The sequence below is a fragment of the Ascidiella aspersa genome, chromosome 2, assembly GCF_963924565.1.
Source record: "Ascidiella aspersa chromosome 2, kaAscAspe10.2, whole genome shotgun sequence".
Lineage (NCBI taxonomy): Eukaryota > Metazoa > Chordata > Ascidiacea > Phlebobranchia > Ascidiidae > Ascidiella > Ascidiella aspersa.
The window spans coordinates 14,050,557-14,070,156 of NC_139448.1; the positions used below are offsets into that span (position 1 = coordinate 14,050,557).

The 19,600-nt window shown below is 38.0% G+C and overlaps 1 protein-coding gene across 1 annotated transcript in view; it reads right to left on the reverse strand.

Moving 5' to 3' along the window:
* LOC146163843 (kinetochore-associated protein 1-like) overlaps positions 1–19,600 on the reverse strand; it is a 39,766-nt gene that overhangs the window by 16,985 nt on the left and 3,181 nt on the right. Inside the window, exons 4-30 of the mRNA XM_083380606.1 lie at positions 19,086–19,286; positions 18,572–18,684; positions 17,999–18,089; positions 17,832–17,923; positions 17,279–17,435; positions 16,874–16,962; positions 15,326–15,503; positions 14,338–14,502; positions 13,272–13,427; positions 12,258–12,394; positions 11,834–11,978; positions 10,971–11,114; positions 10,534–10,632; positions 10,242–10,367; positions 9,841–9,957; positions 9,250–9,387; positions 8,100–8,354; positions 7,355–7,492; positions 7,242–7,285; positions 6,116–6,301; positions 5,475–5,590; positions 4,771–4,913; positions 3,759–3,912; positions 2,293–2,486; positions 1,757–1,858; positions 732–860; positions 145–261 (exon numbers count right to left, since the gene is read on the reverse strand). Coding sequence (XP_083236732.1) covers positions 145–261; positions 732–860; positions 1,757–1,858; positions 2,293–2,486; positions 3,759–3,912; positions 4,771–4,913; positions 5,475–5,590; positions 6,116–6,301; positions 7,242–7,285; positions 7,355–7,492; positions 8,100–8,354; positions 9,250–9,387; positions 9,841–9,957; positions 10,242–10,367; positions 10,534–10,632; positions 10,971–11,114; positions 11,834–11,978; positions 12,258–12,394; positions 13,272–13,427; positions 14,338–14,502; positions 15,326–15,503; positions 16,874–16,962; positions 17,279–17,435; positions 17,832–17,923; positions 17,999–18,089; positions 18,572–18,684; positions 19,086–19,286 — 3,726 coding nt within the window. The remainder of the gene's footprint in view (positions 1–144; positions 262–731; positions 861–1,756; positions 1,859–2,292; positions 2,487–3,758; positions 3,913–4,770; positions 4,914–5,474; positions 5,591–6,115; positions 6,302–7,241; positions 7,286–7,354; positions 7,493–8,099; positions 8,355–9,249; positions 9,388–9,840; positions 9,958–10,241; positions 10,368–10,533; positions 10,633–10,970; positions 11,115–11,833; positions 11,979–12,257; positions 12,395–13,271; positions 13,428–14,337; positions 14,503–15,325; positions 15,504–16,873; positions 16,963–17,278; positions 17,436–17,831; positions 17,924–17,998; positions 18,090–18,571; positions 18,685–19,085; positions 19,287–19,600) is intronic.

Consider the following 19,600-nt stretch of genomic DNA (forward strand, 5'->3'; position numbering starts at 1 on the left):
CCTAATTAACCTGCCCATTTTCTGCAAAATATACCAATTTCAGACATACATACAAAAATGTTCAATTACACGTCGTACGTTATAATGTAATACACAGTATATATACTGTTATTTCAAATCACAGCGAAGATTCGAACGACTTACCTGTAGGGGCGATAAGTTCTGCGCCCACTTTGAGTCGAGAAGCAGCGATTCAAAGCGAGGAACGCGGGAAAGCAAGCTGTGCTTGCGAGCAACAGTCAAACCGGTTTGAGCGACCGCCTATAAAGGTAGAATATAGTCTTTTATAAGTGGATCCTCCAACCAATTGATCAAGAGTAATCTAAATTTAGGTTTTTATAAAAAACTACTTGTTTTTTTTTATTTTTAGCTCGACACAATTCAACAAGACATCTTTGAGACAAATTGTGTCAGTGCGGCGATCACTCAATCGCGGCCTTGGAGAAGGTTTGGGTTTTTTTTCCTTATTTAATTATTATTTACGTGTTTAAATATAAGCTCTATATTGTAAACAACTAAACATATAACAAAAAGCAGGATTTTAATTTCCGCCGATAAACATTTCAAAAAGTTGCAGTTTATGTGGTAATGCATATTAAACCAAAGATATTAACAGGCGCTTTTAACCAGAAACGATGACGCGCTTTCTGCTTTCCACTTAAAATACAAAAACATCCTTGTATAGAAAAATTTAGGTTCGGTATATTTTTATCAGGTGAACATCCGCTCACGCTGATCCGCTTGAAGTTCTTGCCGGCGCCCTGATAAATGTTGGTGAGAATCTGGAAAGAGTGCTCAGGCTCAAGATCAAGCAGCAAACCAATCGCAAGCGCCACGTCGGGTTCGCGACTCAAAAGCACCTGGGTAAAGTGACACGAATTATTATTTATCATTATAGGCAAGGTTCTTAACTTAAAAAAAAATTAAATATTTATTTAAACAAGGGTCTTGACTTAAAAAAAAAATATTTTATAGACAAGGGTCTTAACTTAAAAAACGAAAACCTAAGTATAAGGTAAGGTTCCCAACTTAAAGAAACAACTTATTATATCATTATAGGCAAGTTTATTAACTTAAACAAAAAATAAATATCATTAGAGGCAAGGTTCTTAAGTTAAAAAAATTGAAATATCTTTATAGACATGGTTCTTAAGTTAAAAAAAACTTAAATAACATTATAGGCAAGCTTCTTAACTTCTAAATATCACTATACCCATGGGTCTTAACTTAAAAAAAAAACTTAAATATGATTATAGGCAACGTTCTAAACTTGAAAAAAAAACTTAAATATTATTATTGCCAAAGTTCGTAACCCAAAAAAAACTTAAATATTAGTATTGACAAGGTTACTAACTTAAAACAACAAAACTTTAATATCAATATAGGTAAGGTTCTTAAATTAAAAAAACAAGAGAGGTCGATTTTTAACAGGTTTTTTTTTTCGGACAAGATTGCATCCTCCAACTTTGAGTAACAAAATATAATATTTATGATAATATTCGGATTAGATCGAACACTGGTCGGTTTTTCACTATTGCCTGCAGCATTACAGAATTTAGCCGATAAGAACAAGTAATTTATTTTCTTGTTCAAGTATTGTAAAGAAGAAGGATTTGTCAGATAATATCTCATTTACTCATTGTAACATTGACTTATATTAGTGCTGTTATCAAAGGAAATTTGCTTATATTAACGTTCCACAAAACGACGTTTTAAACTACACATTGCTACTTAATGCCTCAATAGAGAAACTTACTTTTTCAACAAGGGTCTCCAGAAAACCTTTAACTTCGGTCCCTCCCTTTTTCATTGTTGTAAAAATAATCGCCTGGATCGATTTGCGGAGCTTGCTGCCGCGCTGTAAACACAATGGGAACGATAATTATGAAAAATGATATATTTTTGTTCTACGTATCTTGGTTTATTACTAAAGGTAATATATTGATGACGAGCTCAAAGTTAGGATCGCATGTTTAGAAAATAATAAGTCTCATGCCCAAGAAAACCATAATTTGATTTGAAAGTTCTCCAATTGAATTCCATTGTGTTAACAACAGTATGAACCCACTTAACACTGGAAAGAAAGTATTTTCCAAAACAAGCAATACATCGACCTACAACACTACTTTGCTCACACAACCACCTTACATGCTACATTGCTACATTTCAATTAAAAATCATATCGAGGATTAACGGACTCGGTGCTACCACCATAAGATGACAAGTGCGAATCTATCAACAAAACCACGATTGGGGTAAAAAACGACCACCAAATGCTAAAACTTAACCGACGTCGTAGAATGACTTGTGGTTGGAGAGGTGGCTAATGAGTGTGTAGCGGCACTTGACCACCAGACGCATGGACATGGTGCATCTGCGCGCGTTCAACAGATGCTCGACCAGTTGCGCCGACACCTCGCCCAGCTTTCCCACTGTCGCCTTAGCTGCGTCCACGCTGACGGGCTGAGTGCAAGCCAACGATACTCCTGCAGCAGACAAGATATATAAAATATATAAACTGTTGCTATCAGGCATAGTAATATAAATAAAAAACAGCCCCTCTGGTAATTGTAATTATTTACCAACGTTTCGGCAACCTATGCGGGTCGCCTTCGTCAGGGTGAATGACACTGAACAATCTTGCCTAAAACGTTGGTAAAAAATAACAATTACCAAAAAAGCTGTTTTTTGATTTATAAGATATATAGAATGTAGAATCATAACTCAAAACAGCGACTCTTCTGTTGGAGCATTTTTACGAAGTTTGCGTGTTAAGGTTGGAGGCTGTGGATTGATACGCTTGTGTGGTTAGCGTCGCAATACCTACCACCATGTCAGGCGGTGGTCCTTGACCTTTTTCCTTGCTGTACCCCTTTCAAATCACTAACCAATCCTGGCACCCCCTTCTAGAATTGCTTATATAAATAAAACATTGTAATTTTATTTTTATACAACAAGTAATAACACAGTAATACAATACCAAAATGAGAGTTAGTTTTACATTTAACTGAGCAAAGAGTAACTTACAGTAACACATTTTCTGTGTCTGATTCAGCATCCCCGCACCCCCTTGGGAACAGCACCCCTGGTTAAGAACCCCTGATGTAAGTAAACGCGATCTATTGCAAGCGTGAGGGGATTTTATAGCACCCTATTTATGTTAATGACGTATTGATGTACAGTACAGTATTCCTACTTTCAGGCCAAAAAGAGAAACCAGTGTTTCACAACTGATATTTGTGCCATTAAGGGTCTATATAACACAAAAAATTGGTCCAGCTTATTTGACCCGTGGGAAGTCGCCCTTTTGGATTATAAAATGGCAGCAAGGGTCGTTACATGTCAGTTCACCATCCCATGTAACCAATGGTTTCAGATTCTCAAAAATGAACAAGTCTCTTTGAGAAAAGTTACGCATTTATTTTATTCAATTATTTTTTATTAAAAAATAGGGATGTTAATAGAAGTCCCGGTGGAAAACATCAGTTGGCCAAGTGCAAATCCAAGTGATCGTCATACCAAGTCAAACCATTGATATCAAGTATAATTATAGTATTAAAACTTGTCCTATACTAAATGATTTAAACCGAAGTCAAGCCATTGACCTAAGACAACGCTGAATTATATGGTCAAATAATTCAAACGCAATTGTTTTCTCAAATCTTTACCTATAAAATAAAACCAGTTGGATTAATACTAAAACAATACGGTCGGAGCACGTCAACAAAAATCGTCAAATCATCGACGGAGGATTCTACCTTTTTCGTTGATGAGACAGGTTCGCAGTTTGCCGATCAGCGGAATGAGTTGGTCAGCTTCGAGGTTCAGTCCGTCTTCTTCCCTGTACCAGCCGTGCAACCACTCTGTGTGATCGAACTGGGATCGCTTTACCTTGGGACCCGACGTCATGCACTAGCGCGATAAAACAGATAAAAATGGTTTAAAATATGTGGATATTAATTGTTATAAACTATAGACTGCAATCGGGTGCACGTCAGTCATAACTAAACAAAATAAAAGTATTCATCAATAAGTGTCTCCTTTGAGAAGATGTTCGATATCCGTTATGTAACAAATTGTTATCCTACCACGGTTTGTTTAGTAAAACAAAACCAAAGTTACAATCTACCGATACGACAAAATAACAAAACAAAAAATAAAAAAAGAGGTCTCTTGTAAATAGTTACTGCCCTTTTTCCAAGAAACAGAAAATTATCAATACAAAAAGGTGAAGCAACCCAAAGTATTGACAAACACACGCTAACCTTATATTTCGAGTATGACATATTAGCATCATTAACCTTTTCGGGCATCACCACGAATTGAAAAACAACGGTCAACAGTAGAGGACTTTACACCATCGATAGAGGACATTTTACAAACCGTTGTCGCATACCAAAAATAGTTCTTGCAAAATAAGTCGTTTTAAAAACATGCCACTAAGTGGCGGTGGCTCCGGTGTGCCGCAGCACCATGGTGTGCCATTTCTAATGCCTAATGGTGCCGAGAGATATTTCTTTAAGAATTTGATTGTTGCTCAACTTTTACAACTTTTTTTGTAAAGATTAGAGTGGAATAAATCCAACTATAACTTTCTACGTTGTGTAGAGTTTGTGTGTTGTTCCAGTTCCGTTTATTGTAAGATCCTAGTGAATGACCTACGGAAAATTTGTAGGGCTGCCGCAAGCTATTTGTTATTTCTGAGGGTGCCGCTAGCCATAAAATGTTGAGAAACACTGGGCTATCGTAACCAAAACAAGTACAACCAACCTGCGAGAGCACCGCCTTCTTGTTGGTATCGCTGGCTAGGAAGAGCTGTGCGGCGATGTTGCACAGATCGTAGAGCGCCATCACGTTAAGAAGGTCGTCTTCGCGGCAACAAGTCGACGCCAGGCCAGCCAGGGAACGGAGATCTGATTTGGAGAAAGTTAGATCTGATGCGAAAAACGTAAATTAATGCCGGAGCATGGTTAGATTTTTGGCACGTATTCAAAAAACTTTTTTGCAGGCCCTCTAGTGCAACAAAGTTTATTTTAAGAGGAAAGTTGGCCCCTTGACAAAAAAGCTCAACATGCACAACACGTGAAAATATCCAAGTGGAAAATGCTGCTTGGAAACGTCAGAAGCGATAAACGATTATGTGCCTATAATCATTTGCGCTGTGGTATTTTCTGGCTTTAATACTCTCGTTTAAACATATGTAACAAGGTTGCTCAACTGGGTCCCTCGGCCCTCAAGGGGCAACACGGAACAATCTTTGGGGGATCACGAGCATATAACATTTTGATTATTCGTCAGTTAAACTCAGATTTGTGACAGATTTCCCCTGTGACGTTCCGTGACGTATTTATCGGCAAGTTGGGCTAACTTCAACGGAATAAAATAATTCCGAATGGGATTACATATCCGCGGACGAAACCTATTTTCCAGCATTTAAAACGCGCAGCAGGAGACATTTTTGGGACAAAACTCACTTGGCAGCTGGCGAAAAATGATGTCGGGGTGATTTTCAAGTTGTTGGAAAAGCAAGAGGGCGACCCTGTGTAGGGTCCCAGCAGTAGATGCGGAAGGTGAGGTGTCAAATAAATCTCTACAAAGTTGAAAGATACATAACATATTGCAAATGCGACACATATGCGTGACGCAATCAGTTATATGGGTAATTTTTATTGCTTAACTTAACACATACGGCGTGTTTTAGGATTTCCCTTATTGGAAGGAGGGGCCAATAATATGATTTACATATTCTTCACAAGAGTAACATGCGCACGGCTGTTTTCGGACATTGCTAAAAAAAACTAAAATTTAATATAAACATGGCCAACACGTTATTGTCTTTACTAATACTTGATTTTGAGGCATAAAGCACCACCGTTCAACTCGAAAACAAATTTCATTACTTCAGTTAAATCAGAATTAGGCAAAATTGATACTAAAATTTCAAACAAATTTTTTGAGGGAATAAAACAAAAAAAATATTTTATAACTTAAAAGTTAAGTTCCCATTAGATATAGCGCCTCGCCTATATTTGCAAGTACTCATCGGGTATTATCGGACACCACATCAATGGTATCGGTTGTAAATCCTCGTCGAACAATTGTTAAGCTCATTCACCTGCAAAGCTTTATTGCGGCTTCGGCTTGGCACTTTTTGGCCGCCTGAACGGCGATCTTGGATTGCATGGTTTGCTGCGGTACCTGCAGCAGGCGGGCCAGGAATATCACCGACGCGAAAGTTTCACGATTCTTAGGAGTCCTTGCGTCGCCTTGCGCTGCATCGGCTTCGTGGAGCTGATTGCTGCTGCAAAACGGAGAGTTTTCTTAAAAACATGGGGGGCTGCTTTACTAAATAGAAATCATCTGTACTGTAGAGGTGTTTAATGAGACATGTTTTCGAAAGGCAGTAGGTTGGGAGGTTTTCGCAAAGCGTAGAGCAAATTTGACCGTTTATGCAGCAACATTGTCATAGATCAGAGGTGTCCAACTCAAACAGGCAGGCGTGCCAATTGTATCTTACAACTTCTTCCTGTGCCAAAGTTTGGTAAATAATTCGTTCTAATATTAAAAGCGCTTTTTTGCCAATAATAAAGCGTTTATTTGCACATGAAAAACATTTCTTTATTTAATCAAGCTAAACATTTATATTATTGACCAGACTGCCTCTTTGCAAAGGTTTGTTTTCAGACAAACTCTGCAGATTGGCCTTAACTGTGTAGTAGCAGTGCGCATTACTGCATCTTAAGTGTCCGTCGGTGAGCTGACTTTTGGTTCTTGTTTTTTTACACCAAGCTTTATAATTATGTGAATGCTAGCCTCCACTACAGTATAATGTTATAGTATCAGAAGTAATTGTTAGTTGTCGTGATTGCCGCGATTATTTTATATAGTGAATAAACAATGGCAATTACCTGTATACGAATTTAGCATTTTTTGACAGTTAGCTAAATAACAAATCTAGTAGTTTTGAAGGGCTTACGTGCTATTTTTATTAGGTCGCGTGTAACATTTGTCACGCGTGCCGCATGTTGGACACACCTTCCATAGACGCTAAAACTACTATTTTTCATACACGATATTTGTGTCTTCTACATATCGCTATAATTAGACACTAGACAGTCATTCCAGCAGCTATACGAAAAAAATATCCTTTTGCCTTCCTTTTTCGAGGCAACCTTAAACACGAGGATATATTGTTGTTTTTAGCGACCACACAGTTTAAAAAAATAGGCAAAAACTCAAACCTTTGGTTGGCGATTATCGATTTGCTTGCGTCGAGCTCGGACACCTTAAAAAAATGTAAGTTTGGTCTAACAATGGTATTTCAAAGTGGTAAATAATTGAGCTTTATTCTCACGTTAGTCTGAACGATGGCGGCCTGATGCGGCAACCCGGTGTGATTGCGGTAATAGGTCACGATGTGGTTGTTGAGTATAGCGTCCCTGTGACGCTTGTCGTTATAGTCGTTCACAGAAACCAGCTCACCGTACTGACTCTGAAATACAGGTTTGATTCAGGAGAGCTAAAACAATTGAAATATATCCAAATCAATCCGGTCGTTTTGGAGGAGTTCAAAAGTGTGACATTACATATGCCTTCACACAATATTTCTACATTAAGCAAATTTGTTTTGTCACATAATTGGTTGTTATAGTTGCAAACGCTTTAATTTAATAGAACTGCTAAATAGTTGTTAAATTGTTAAGATACCAAGCATCAGTATTAAAATTGTTAGGATACTAAGCCTCAATATCTCACACAGGAAAACAATCTAAAAAGTTATCCGCGATCTAAATTACACTTTCACCTAAAATACGTTTTAGACGAGGTATACGATGTTTTAACACACTAAGCGGCGTTGGCCTAACGTGGGACAGTCTAGGAATTATAATTAGAAGCGCAACACAAAAAATAGTTTAAAAACTCGAGTATTGTACAAAAAAATATGAAAAACAAAAAGCAACTTGGCGTAGCACAATCTTTTCGATTTAACTCATACAAATTAGGAAAAGCGCAAAAACGTGATAACCCAAAGTGGTAAATAGCAAAAAGTCTGTTTTTACCACCAGAGCCCAAAATTAGCATTGAAGTTCCCAGCTCACCTGCAGGGAGTAGATGTTCCTGTACATTTCCAGCGCGTCCTTCCAATCGCGCAGCAGGGCGACGTCCAAGTGGCCGGGGAAGTCCCGCAGCATGTACTCGACCATGCTGATGGCACTCTGGGCGTAGTCGGCCCGCTCGCCGGTCCACACTGGGTCGGTCTTCTCCAAAACCAGGAAGGCACGGCACAGGACCCGCTTGACCAAGGTGACGGCAAGGTCGGGGTAGCGGACTAGGAGCTCGACGCATTCGAAAATCTGATTGTGGTTGAAATTTTAAGTTTGAGCTTCGGGCGGAGAACATTTTTACTTTTTATGCTGGCATTACCAAGCTAATTATTATTGATAGAAAGAATTTCACTGAGCTTGTAAGGCACACTTACGTACTTTACTTGTAAATCGTTTCTTTCTGAACAAGCTTGTAATCGATTAGATTCATTTACCTATTACGGAGTAATTTAAACGTTGACCCATCAGTTATGGCGGAGAACGTTTTTACTTTTTATGCTGACATTACCAGACTGGCAATTTCAGACTATGGAAGCAAGAACTTCTCTGAGCTGTTCTATGCGGCACATTTACTTACTGTACTTGTAAAACGCTGCGTTCTGAATACACATGCAATCGATTAGATTCCTTTACTCAAAAAGAAGACAATTTGCAAATTAATTTTGCAAATTAAAGTTTTGAAATTAAAAAATCAAGAAGTGAAATGGTTTGAAAGCTGTCATTCAATCAGCTTACAACAAATCATCGCTTACTAGAAGTGTATTCCTTAGTTTATTTAAATAATTTAATCTAACTTTATTCTAGTCTCCAAAACAACATTTTCATAAAGACTTCAGAGCGCATTTTAAAGGTTGAAATTATAAAACAGGACATAATTTCAATAAAAATATAAAAGCCATAATATTTGATAAAAGCGACATTTCGCAATTTACAGACGTTTCAGCAATAAAGGACATAATTTTCTCCAACAAAAAATATAACAGTTTAATTGAAACTTTCAAACAGTATTCGCAACCTTTGGCTTTGACCTTTGATATATCTTCAGGACACACAGTCACACACACATCACCTTACTAATGACAGACATGTTTAACCTGAGCTGCGTAAAATTGGGATCGCAACCGACGTAATTCTAAAGGTATACCTTCTTTTTCTTGATGAGGTGGTGCACTTGGTAGATGTAGACGGCTTCTTTAGGTTGGCTGGAAAAGGTGTGAGCGACTTCGATTGCGTCGCATAAAGCTTCCTCGCTGTCTTGGTTGATTAGATAGCGGACGAATTTCTGTTGAATAACGAATACGGTGTTTTAACGACCACCTGCACGGTAAACGGTATTTTGAAGTGCATGCGCGCCATTTCGACAGTCAGCCGCCCAGCTACGTCACGTGTCACATTCAAAAACCCAATAAACGATTTTTTTTCGCGCCTCGCGCGATTAGACTATACTTCAGTTTTCAAAAGAGATCGTTAGACAACAACAAGCATGTTTAAGAATAATTGTTCTATCTTCTATGACGTCACGTTATGATTTTGTACTGGTGGCCGTGAGATAAATAAAGACTGTCAATGCGGCCGTAAAGAGCTAAAAGGTTGGGCACCCCTGGTCTAAACCCTACCAAAGCGTATTTTTGTTCTTAATTACGCGACTGCAGCTTGTGCTTTATTTGGCTGTATAGGAAACTACGTAAAACTGTTCTTTTAACAATAGTCACGGGTTGGAATTTGACCTGTTTACCTCGTTACCAATTGCGTCACGCTTGAAGAACTCGCTGACGTTGTACTTGGCGGTGATGGACGGGATCCTTTCAAGGTGGACGTAATGCTGCAACTCCCTGAACACCTCGCTTTGCCACTGGAACAAAAAAAGATCATAAGATCAAGTTATTCAGTAGGTCCTATAGGCAGAGCAACACTTGCGGCAGAGCAATAATAAAAATTGAAAAATCAATTTTGATTATTTTGCTATTGCAAAGACACTCATCTTAAAACTAAAACTAATACGAAAAATAGGAGGATACTTCTAGAACAAGAAGTATTTTGGAACAAGAAGGTAGTTAATTTAAAATGTTAATACATAATCAACAGAAAACTCGGATTGTAATATAGTTTACACTAAAGGGTGGATTAAACACTCACAGCTGGTTCCGTGCGCGTGCTTTCCGATTTGGTAGACTCTAGCGCAGCTTTCACCAGATCAGTGACGTCATTGGACCAGGGTATCGACGCTTTTTTGGCAAGTTTGGCAGTGGCTTCGGCAACAACCTGCGAAAATCAACTTTAAATTAAACGAATTAAATAAATGCGGCTAAAATAAAATGCAGCTGGAATCAAATCGGTCACAAATTTCCACAATTTTTTTTATTCGCTTAACTTATTCAATATGTTATTTTTTCATCGAATCGTTTACTGCTGCTTGTCTCGAACTTACCTTATCGTTTCTCATGCACCTGATGACGGCGATCACTTTTCGTTCTCGTATCGATTGGAAGGCTCCCCGGGAATTCTCGTGACACCCAGTCAGAGCATCCTTGTGGAAACAAGACGCGAATAAGTACAAGAGGAAATACCAGTTTTGATAGGTTTACAAACACAACAAAAAAAACAAAATACTGGTCGATATGGCAGTAGTGGTTGTTTCATAAACCCTGTGATGAATCGACCCTGGTAATTCAAAGCTATATTCACCGTTGAAAATAATTCTATACCTCCCCTGTAAACGTGTATGTTACCCTTTGCAAAATACACGAAAACAATAACAATAAATTACACGAAAAAAAATTACCCTTTGAAAATAACACCGCCAGAGTTGACTATTTAAAAATCAGAGTTTAAAAATCCTAAAAAAATTCTGAACATAAATTCTACCTCGATGTACTGCAAGAGAGTCTGGTCCTCGTTGAGCTTATGTTCTTTCATGTAAGGACGCAGCGTGGTCTCTAGCGACTTGGGAACCAGCTCCGGAACGCGAACCTTGTCCAACATACGGAAGGCCAAGGACGTGGTCGTCTCCTACGAAGGAAAGTAACAGTTTAGTGTTTAAGATAGATACATAACCTTTTTTCCTATATTGGAATAGGAGTTCCGCACGCGACACAGATTGTTTGAATCGATTGTACGTCTGCGGTGTACTTGGCATATTAGGGAAGTGGCTCTCAACGTTTTTTGACTTACGGCACATTCAAATATAGTTTGCGACCATCCTATTAGCATTTTCGTTAAATGCTGAACTGAAAAGTTACAGTCATCAAATCTGGAACAACTTACATCATTTCTTCACATAGGAAAAAGCAATTAGATTTCGTATACGGTAATCGCACACAAACATTAAAAATATCTCTAAATATCTCTCGGCACCGAGGACCATTCGAAATGGCACCCCAGGGCACACCTACATAGAAGCCACTGTATTTGGGTTATAGAAATATAACTGTGATGTATTTTTGTTGCGCTTACTATTAAAACGGGCAGCTTTAAACGGACATTAATAAAGTTTTTATACACATAAATTGTGGAGTACAGTATATCAAGTGTAATGCGCACATCGCGACCGACGTCTATTATGTCGGCTGTGATTGTTTAGTAGCACTCATAAACTCATTATTTATATTGAATATAGACATAAAAACTTAATAGAAACAGCAAAGTAGGAAAAATGTTGTTCAACAGAAGTAGCACGACCCTTTCTCGTCTTTCTCTAAATTCTGGAAAATCTTGCAACGTTTCTTTACCTTTATGAACTCGCTGAGCGAAACGGTACACTGGTATCTGGTCTGCAGCTTGCACAAGAGCTGAAGTCGCGACACAAGAAGCTGCAGCTTGGACACTTGCTCGTTCTTGTTCTTGTGCACGAGGTAGGTGGCCGACATTTCTTCCCTGATAGTTGGACAAGTTTAAAACCGGAAAGAAGTGCAATAATTTGGATAGATTTGTAATCAACGGGGGTGATTCTAGTCAACGGGGGTGATTCTAATCAACGGGGTGAAATATTAGGTAGCATTATTTTAACAAACTTTGATCGGGCATTAGTTTATAGGGACATTGTTCAAAACAGCTCAATGTTAAAATAACAACGTTTTTTTGGGCGTATAGTCGAACATCTTGAATGGCAGTAATCACCAAAAAAGGTCAATGGCGATATTTTTTATAACGAACCGTATGGAACCAGTCGAGGAAAGCTGCCTCTGAACTTGAAAGAACACATTGGCGAGTTTGAGTCCGTTCTCGGGCCACTCGTCGGGGAAGATCTCCTCCAGCGTCTCACTGCGTTCATGAAGCCACGACGCCAGAGTCTGCGGGGGAAAAATCCGTCGTGTTAGTGGTACGGGCCGATGCCGGGCCGGAAAAGGGGGGCCGGAAAAGCCGCAACCACAGTCGGGGTTATTTTTAAATGACTCCACAGACCTGAAAAGATCTACTACTGGTGCCAACATGTCTCCTAGTGCAGTGTATGAGAAGGCCGTTTATGTGATTTACGTATAAGCATTTAGAGATAAGACTATACGAATAGTGAATTAGTACTCACAAATAGCGTTTAACGAAATACATAAGTTTGCACAAAAAGACCCAAAGAAATTGCCAATGACTATATATTAAAAGTGAGTCTCATAGCACCCCTAGATTACGTGACGAAACTAGACACAAAGTTGGGTCATAGGATTGTCCAGCGTAAATTTAGATTACTTATAGTTGCTTTATATGCGATACCTTTATAACTTTACTAATTCGGACGAAACAGAACCCTGAAATAATTAAGGGCTAAGAAAAATAGGTAAAATTCGAAAATTTGTACCCGAGTTCAACAAATGTTATATTGAAACCAATAGACAGCCTGTTTGAAACACTTAATCCACTGGTTCTCAACCTTTTATGGCTTGCGGCACCCCTCAGAAACAACAAATGGATTGCGGCACCCCTACACGATTTTTCGTAAGTAAATCAATAGAATGTCATAATAAACAGAACTGGAACAACACACATCAACTCTACACAACGTTGGAAGTTATAATTGAATTTATTCAACTCTAATATTTTACAAGGAGTTGAGCAAAAATCAGATTGTTCAATATTCTTAAATATCTCTCGGCAACCTTGAGCATTAGAAATGGCACCCCTGACTTAATCGGTTCGATTGTATGATAGTTTTTCAGTTAATTTCGCGAAACTCACTTCAACAGAGTTTGGTAGCGACGAAGACAGTATCGAAGGAATGACGTCCTCCAACCAACTAACGAGCGAGTCGGTGGCGACATCTTGCGGAATGAGTTTGAGCAGTTTCTGGAGACTTTCCTCGCCTCCCTGTTTCAGATAGCTGAACAAGTCGGCCTGGAGAATAAGCAATGACGTTAAAAGTAGTAAGAATATCAAAGCCAATAAAGAAGTAGGTATCATTTTGAACTTTTCGAATAACTCTTTATTTATTTAAAGTGTCTTCTCACGATGTTGAAAATGAATTAAGAGTTATTCGAAACATTCAAAATGATACCCACTTCTGTATGGGCTTTGATATTCTTACAACAACATCCAACCATTATGCTCGAAACTTTAAAACAAATTTGGCGATAAAACGTCAAACAAAAATACGACCTCATGAAATTTTCATTGGTGAACACTAAACATAGCTCGGTGCACTAAACGAAATGTTTGTCACGTACAATCATAAAGTCGTCAGATAGATAAAAAAAAGTGTGAATATCTCAGTAAATATATAAGGCAGATTCTAATTACACTACTTCTCAAACCAAACTTGTTTAAAATATGTCGTGTAGAATCACATGAAGAAAACAGCAGCTTTGTTGCAAACAATGTGATTTTCCAAGTGTTGTTAGACGTGCTTTTTCTAAGTTAAAAATCAGAAGAAAATCTAGTGTTTCATTACGATGCATTGGCAATATTCACCGCAACAAAATGTCAGATAAACCAAACAAATTGTGCTTCGTAACAAATAACTGAAAAAAAAAGTTTGATTTGCATGCTGTTACTGTTAAGCGACATGTGGTGCCACAACCACCAAGGAAGGCGCAAAATACAAAACTGAACTTTGTAATTGGGTGACATCGTATTTTTAGTGGGTATGTATAATTAAGTATGTTGGTAACTTAAATGTTCTCAGTTTTAGTGACGATAAAACACAGTCTTCGCCGGATAAGAAGCATGGTACGGGTATGGTCATAGCTGAATAACTTTAAACACTCCAAAAAAATTAAAAAAAGTGTTGAATCGGCAGCGATCATACCTCGTGTCGAACACAGATGACCGACGCCGACTGCAAGTGTCCGGTGGCCAACAGACCCGCCACCTGCTCGGCCAGAGGTCGACTGCTGAAGGTCAACCACGTGGTGGCGTCGCTGCTCGAAAAGGCCATTTGGAAGGTGACCACCAGGTCGAGCAGTTTGTCGATCTAAAACGAAATATTTTTAAAGAACTTTGTTTTAAACGGTTACCTTATTATCATGAAGTGCACTAACATCAGGATCTCTATACGCATAGAGGACTTTAACAAACTAGAAAAGTATTATTTACTTAACGCGGGCGTTATTGAGGTTTTTAAACTGGACTAAAGCCCAATGGAATCAAAGTGAGCATATTTTTTTCTAAAAAGATAGGAACCGAAATCCCTCTCTGACAGATAACTAAACCTTCAATCGAGGGGTTCCTAAATTTCAATGCGCTCTTAAAAAATTGTGACCCCTGTTACCGTTTCATTAAAATAGCCACGAAAAATTACAAAGAAAAAGAGAACCCTGCGGTCTTACACAAAGCCTTGTTTGCTCCGGTCACGATTCTGTTAGCAAAAAGAACAACTTACAAGAGCATCTGGTCATACAAACTAAGACAAACAGTTCCACGCCGCGATAAAGTTCAGCTGCCAAAAGGCCAAGGATTTAAATCACAAAAATTTGGGGCTATTAATTGGTAATGGGTGGGGTTGGAAAATGGGTCAGGATTGAACTTATTATTAGGGGAGTTAGTGATGAACTTAGGGGTGGAGTTCGGGGTTAGGGAGTGTTATTTAGGCCCGATTTTGACCATTTGGGTCTTATTCCGACGGGTTTAGGACTTATACCGATTAAGACGTTATTACAATATAGGTATTAGCCCTATTTTGGTCTTATTTCGAACTGTGTTTTATTACGAAGTTGGTGTTGTTCTTATCTCGGTCATATGGTTGAAGTCCACAAAAATTCCAAGACAAAAAAAAACAGAAACTATACTGGGCGCACCTCGAGCCGGAGATGCAGATCTTGCTCGTGGCCAGGATGTGACGTCAGAGAAGCGCGAAAGGACCTTCCGCCGCTATCGATGTGCTCGCGGGCGAGGGTGAGCAGACGAAAGGTGAGCGTGATGTCGGGAAGCGAGACGCTGGTGCAGAGCTCACTCACGAACACCGAGTCCGACACCCTGAGCAAGAACGACACGTTAACAAAGTTTTTTTAATGCTTGCCGGAGACAATGTGTCCGACATTGAAACGAAACGCACAAGGCGAAATGTTTCTTGCAGGTAGCCATTGGGTTTTCAACACGTCCGACACCCTGAGCGGGAATGACACGTTAACAATGCTTTTTCCAACGTCTGGGGCAGACTTGTACAACTAGATCAGGGGTTCTCAACCTGGGGGCCATGAAATCAATTAAAAATAATAAATAATAATGATATTGTATTTGTATTTATATCATTTTATCATTCTAACTACCGGTCACTGTATAAACCAGGTTTTTAAGTAAACTGATGTTTCCTTATTTTTTCAAAAGGTTTAAAACATAAGAGGGCAATTGATTTCTCAAAATTTTCAAAGGGGGCCACGGTGTAAAAAAGTTGGGAACCCCTGAACTAGATAATTCTAGTTTTCTAATCCATTGAATTGGAGCAAAAAGCGGCCAATTCTACTTTTAATCTAATTTGTGAATTGCCTGTGCGCTCTGATTCCAGTTCTAATCTAATTCGGATTTTACTAAAAATGCAACTTTGTCCAACGGCATTTTTAGTCTCTTAGTCAAAACAAAGAATTTAAATTCAAACGCTGTGGTTGGAACGTAATTTTCACGGTCTGATAAGCTTATGCTATGCTAAAAGGCATCAAAATTAGCCCACATATATTTACCATTCACATTCTTACTAGAATACATATCGATTTAAACGAAATTGATTGTGAATAATCAAATATAATTCTAGTTCAAATTCGTTTTTTTTAATAATTCGGTAATCATAGTTCCAATTTAATTTGAAAAACTGAAATGGTCTAATTTCAATTCTAATCTAATTTTAGTTGTCCAAGTCTTGTCTGGAGACAGTTTGTCCGACATTAAACCGAAAAGTACAAGGCGAAATTTTTGTTGTACATAGCGATTGAGTTTCTTAAGATATTTAGGAAAATTGGTTTTCGCCTATCAAACTGTTTTTCGTGGTTTCGACCTTAAAAACATTAATGGAAAATTTACTATTTATTTCGTATTGCTCAACAAGCTTTAAAGTTTTGCAGCAAAGTTTTAATTTTTTAGAGAATTCCTCTGTTAAAATATTTCGTAAATTTCGCTGTAATGTGTAATACAAAAACAAGCCATTAGTTCTAGTTTGTAATATTTAGACTATTTTTAAAGTTACAGACAAAATATTCACGATGTAACTAAAATGTTTTTGATATAACTGTATGATTACTTCAAACAAGGAGCGACAGATATATTGGTTCATACTAGGAGCAAACGACTGAGAGCAAGTTGAATTGACAGCATTGCCTTCTATCGGCAATTTGCAAACGCTATTGGTCTCTTACTTGTTTGCGCAATCGCAAAACGCCTCAAAAATGCTGTTCAGTTTCGCTTGGTCGGTCAAGTTCTCCATCGAGTGAAGCAAGAAGGAAGCCTGTAGAAGAAAAGTATCAAACAGAATATCGTTTTCCACGTTTCACAACTACAGAAATAACAGGTAATGAATAGAAAAAATGTGAAACCATGTTTTTAAAAACGCGGTCCACATAAATTTACATTGATCAATTGCAGTGTTTTTACATCGTTTTCTATAACATAAGTATTATATTTTTGTCGCTGGTAGCTTTACGGCCTGCACCGAAATTTGTGATTCGAAAAACATCTTTCCGCTTTTACGGTGAGAAAAGATATTATTAACAACAAGTAAGAAGAAGTTATGCTAATTTAGAGCACTTTGAAAAAACACCCGCCTGTTGTTTGTAAATTGGCTGAGGGTCCAGGCTGTACTTTTTGGCGAACTGCAACGCTTCGGCGAACTTGTGCTGCTGCAAGAGTATCAACAGCCTGCTGTCGGGCGACGCTTGGCTGATGCACTTTACATTTACTCTCATGTCCATTTCTTCCTCGCTAAAGCAAGAAAAGGTGCATTGGGGTATTGCGTCAAAAACAAATAAACACAATAAAAGTGCACTGAGAAAATAAGTTTACTTTATGATGATTTAATGTTTTTTCGCAAAAAGATTTGTTTTTCTGAAAAAAGGTCCTACTACGTACGTTCCATGGCGTATTGTTTATTATCAACAGATTCACAAACCGCTAAAATGGCCTTGTTTAAATTATCTCTCAAAACGGTTTTATAAAGGTACTTTAAATAAACTATATGTTTAGATACGGCCCAGAGAAAGAATTACTATCGTACAGCAAGGCCGTTACAAAACCAAAAAGGCTGGACGTTTTAAACAATAGACAACGGCGAAATGTTTGGGTTGAGTGCAAAAAATGTGTGACTTGCATTTCATTTACCTTCGCAGTGGCCCTTCAGTCCATACAACGTCGTTCACAGCGCAAGGTGCTGCGCAGAATGTAGCAGTTTCATCAACCGTTTCACTGAACACCTTACAAATAAATAAAAAATATTTGTAACACTCGTTAACAAACTATTATGCGAGAGCGAAATAAATAGCACTGACCTTTTCCATTTCGGGTATCTTGAAAACCACAACACTCTGCACCGGCGAATTTGGTTCTTTTACCATAGCGTAAACTCTTGCAAGACTTGGACTAAAATTTGTTTCACAGTTAAATTAAAACCTCTAAATCAGGGATGTCCAGCCTTCTAGCAGAATGGGCCGCATTGCCACTTTAAAAATTTCGATAAATCCCGTTAAATTAAAGGGGTGACGTCATAAGTTGCGTTATAAAACAACTTTAATTATAAACACCCGCTCTTCCAGATAGAACCGCAAATACGCAAGAATTAACCCCGGGAAAGCGAAGTTCTAATCGCGCGAAACGCGAAAAATTGGTTTTACATGCTGTATCATGCTATGGTACGACACCATTTATTTCCTTAAAACCGTCCGCAAAAACACACATTAAAAAAAAACGTTAGATTCGGTTATAGTCTTAGACAATATATTAAATTAGGTCTACATCCAATACAAGTCGGAGCAAAATGTTTATATTTCTAAGTACTTATAAGTTATAGCCAAAAAGACAAAGAAAATGTACACAATTTTCATAGAAATGCCATTATAACAAACCTGGCTTGGTTGAAGGGCGAGCAAGGCATCCTTACTGTAATATCGTGGAGTTGATGGCTGTGACACCATTTTAGAAGTAGTAAATTGTTTGCCTCGAATTGATACAGGTGGCCCTAAAATATAGCTATCTTACGTATTTGAAAAGTTGTATTACTTTTAAGGTGGTGGAATGACAATTAGTGAGACTTCAGTTTTGCCAGGAGCTATTATTTTAGATATACATATGCACGTGATAAAACGTTGCAGCTAATTAACTATTATATAGTCTTTGAATGGACCAAAATCCAGGATTTTTGGTAATCAGAAAAATAATATACTTTTATGTAACTGAGCCAAGGAATTGACGCGAATACTGTGAACTAGCGCAAGCATTTGCTTCATGTTTTTAGCCCTTTTTATGTATAGTTGTATCTATTAGCCTTTTTAACTTGTTAGAAACGACAAACCAGCAAAATATTGGCTTAATAACTCTTTCCAAGGAATATGGATTATTTTATAGAACAAATGTTTATACCTCATTACTCATACAGTAAACTGCATTGAATGCGACACAAATTTTGCTGAAGCCGAGAAAAGACGAATTTTGTGCTCCAGGAAGCCTCGACATGAAGCTCCTTGTTACAGTTATTGCGGGAGAATATTCTTTGGGTGCTTTCTCGAATGCAAAGAGAGACTTGCCTGATGTCCAACTAACAAGCACGTCGTTGCCAAAACCCTTAAAACATAGAAGATGTTGATTTGCTTATTCTGTTGTTGAAGTCAGAAAAAAAGTTTAAACCGAGTGCACAAAATAAATTTTAGTATTAGCGCAAAATTCGGGAAACGCACTTTTTCAACTAAAGTGCGCAAGCAAAAAAAAAAGTATGTTTTTCACCAATTCCGTTTTTCACCAATTATCTCCAGTTATCTCCTGGAACCCCCACGACCACTATTTTATAAGGATAAATAACTGTAATACCTTCAGTGCCCCATTTTGACTTTATTAAATTTTAAAAAAGTAACCAAATTACTTTTATTTATTTTTTTTGT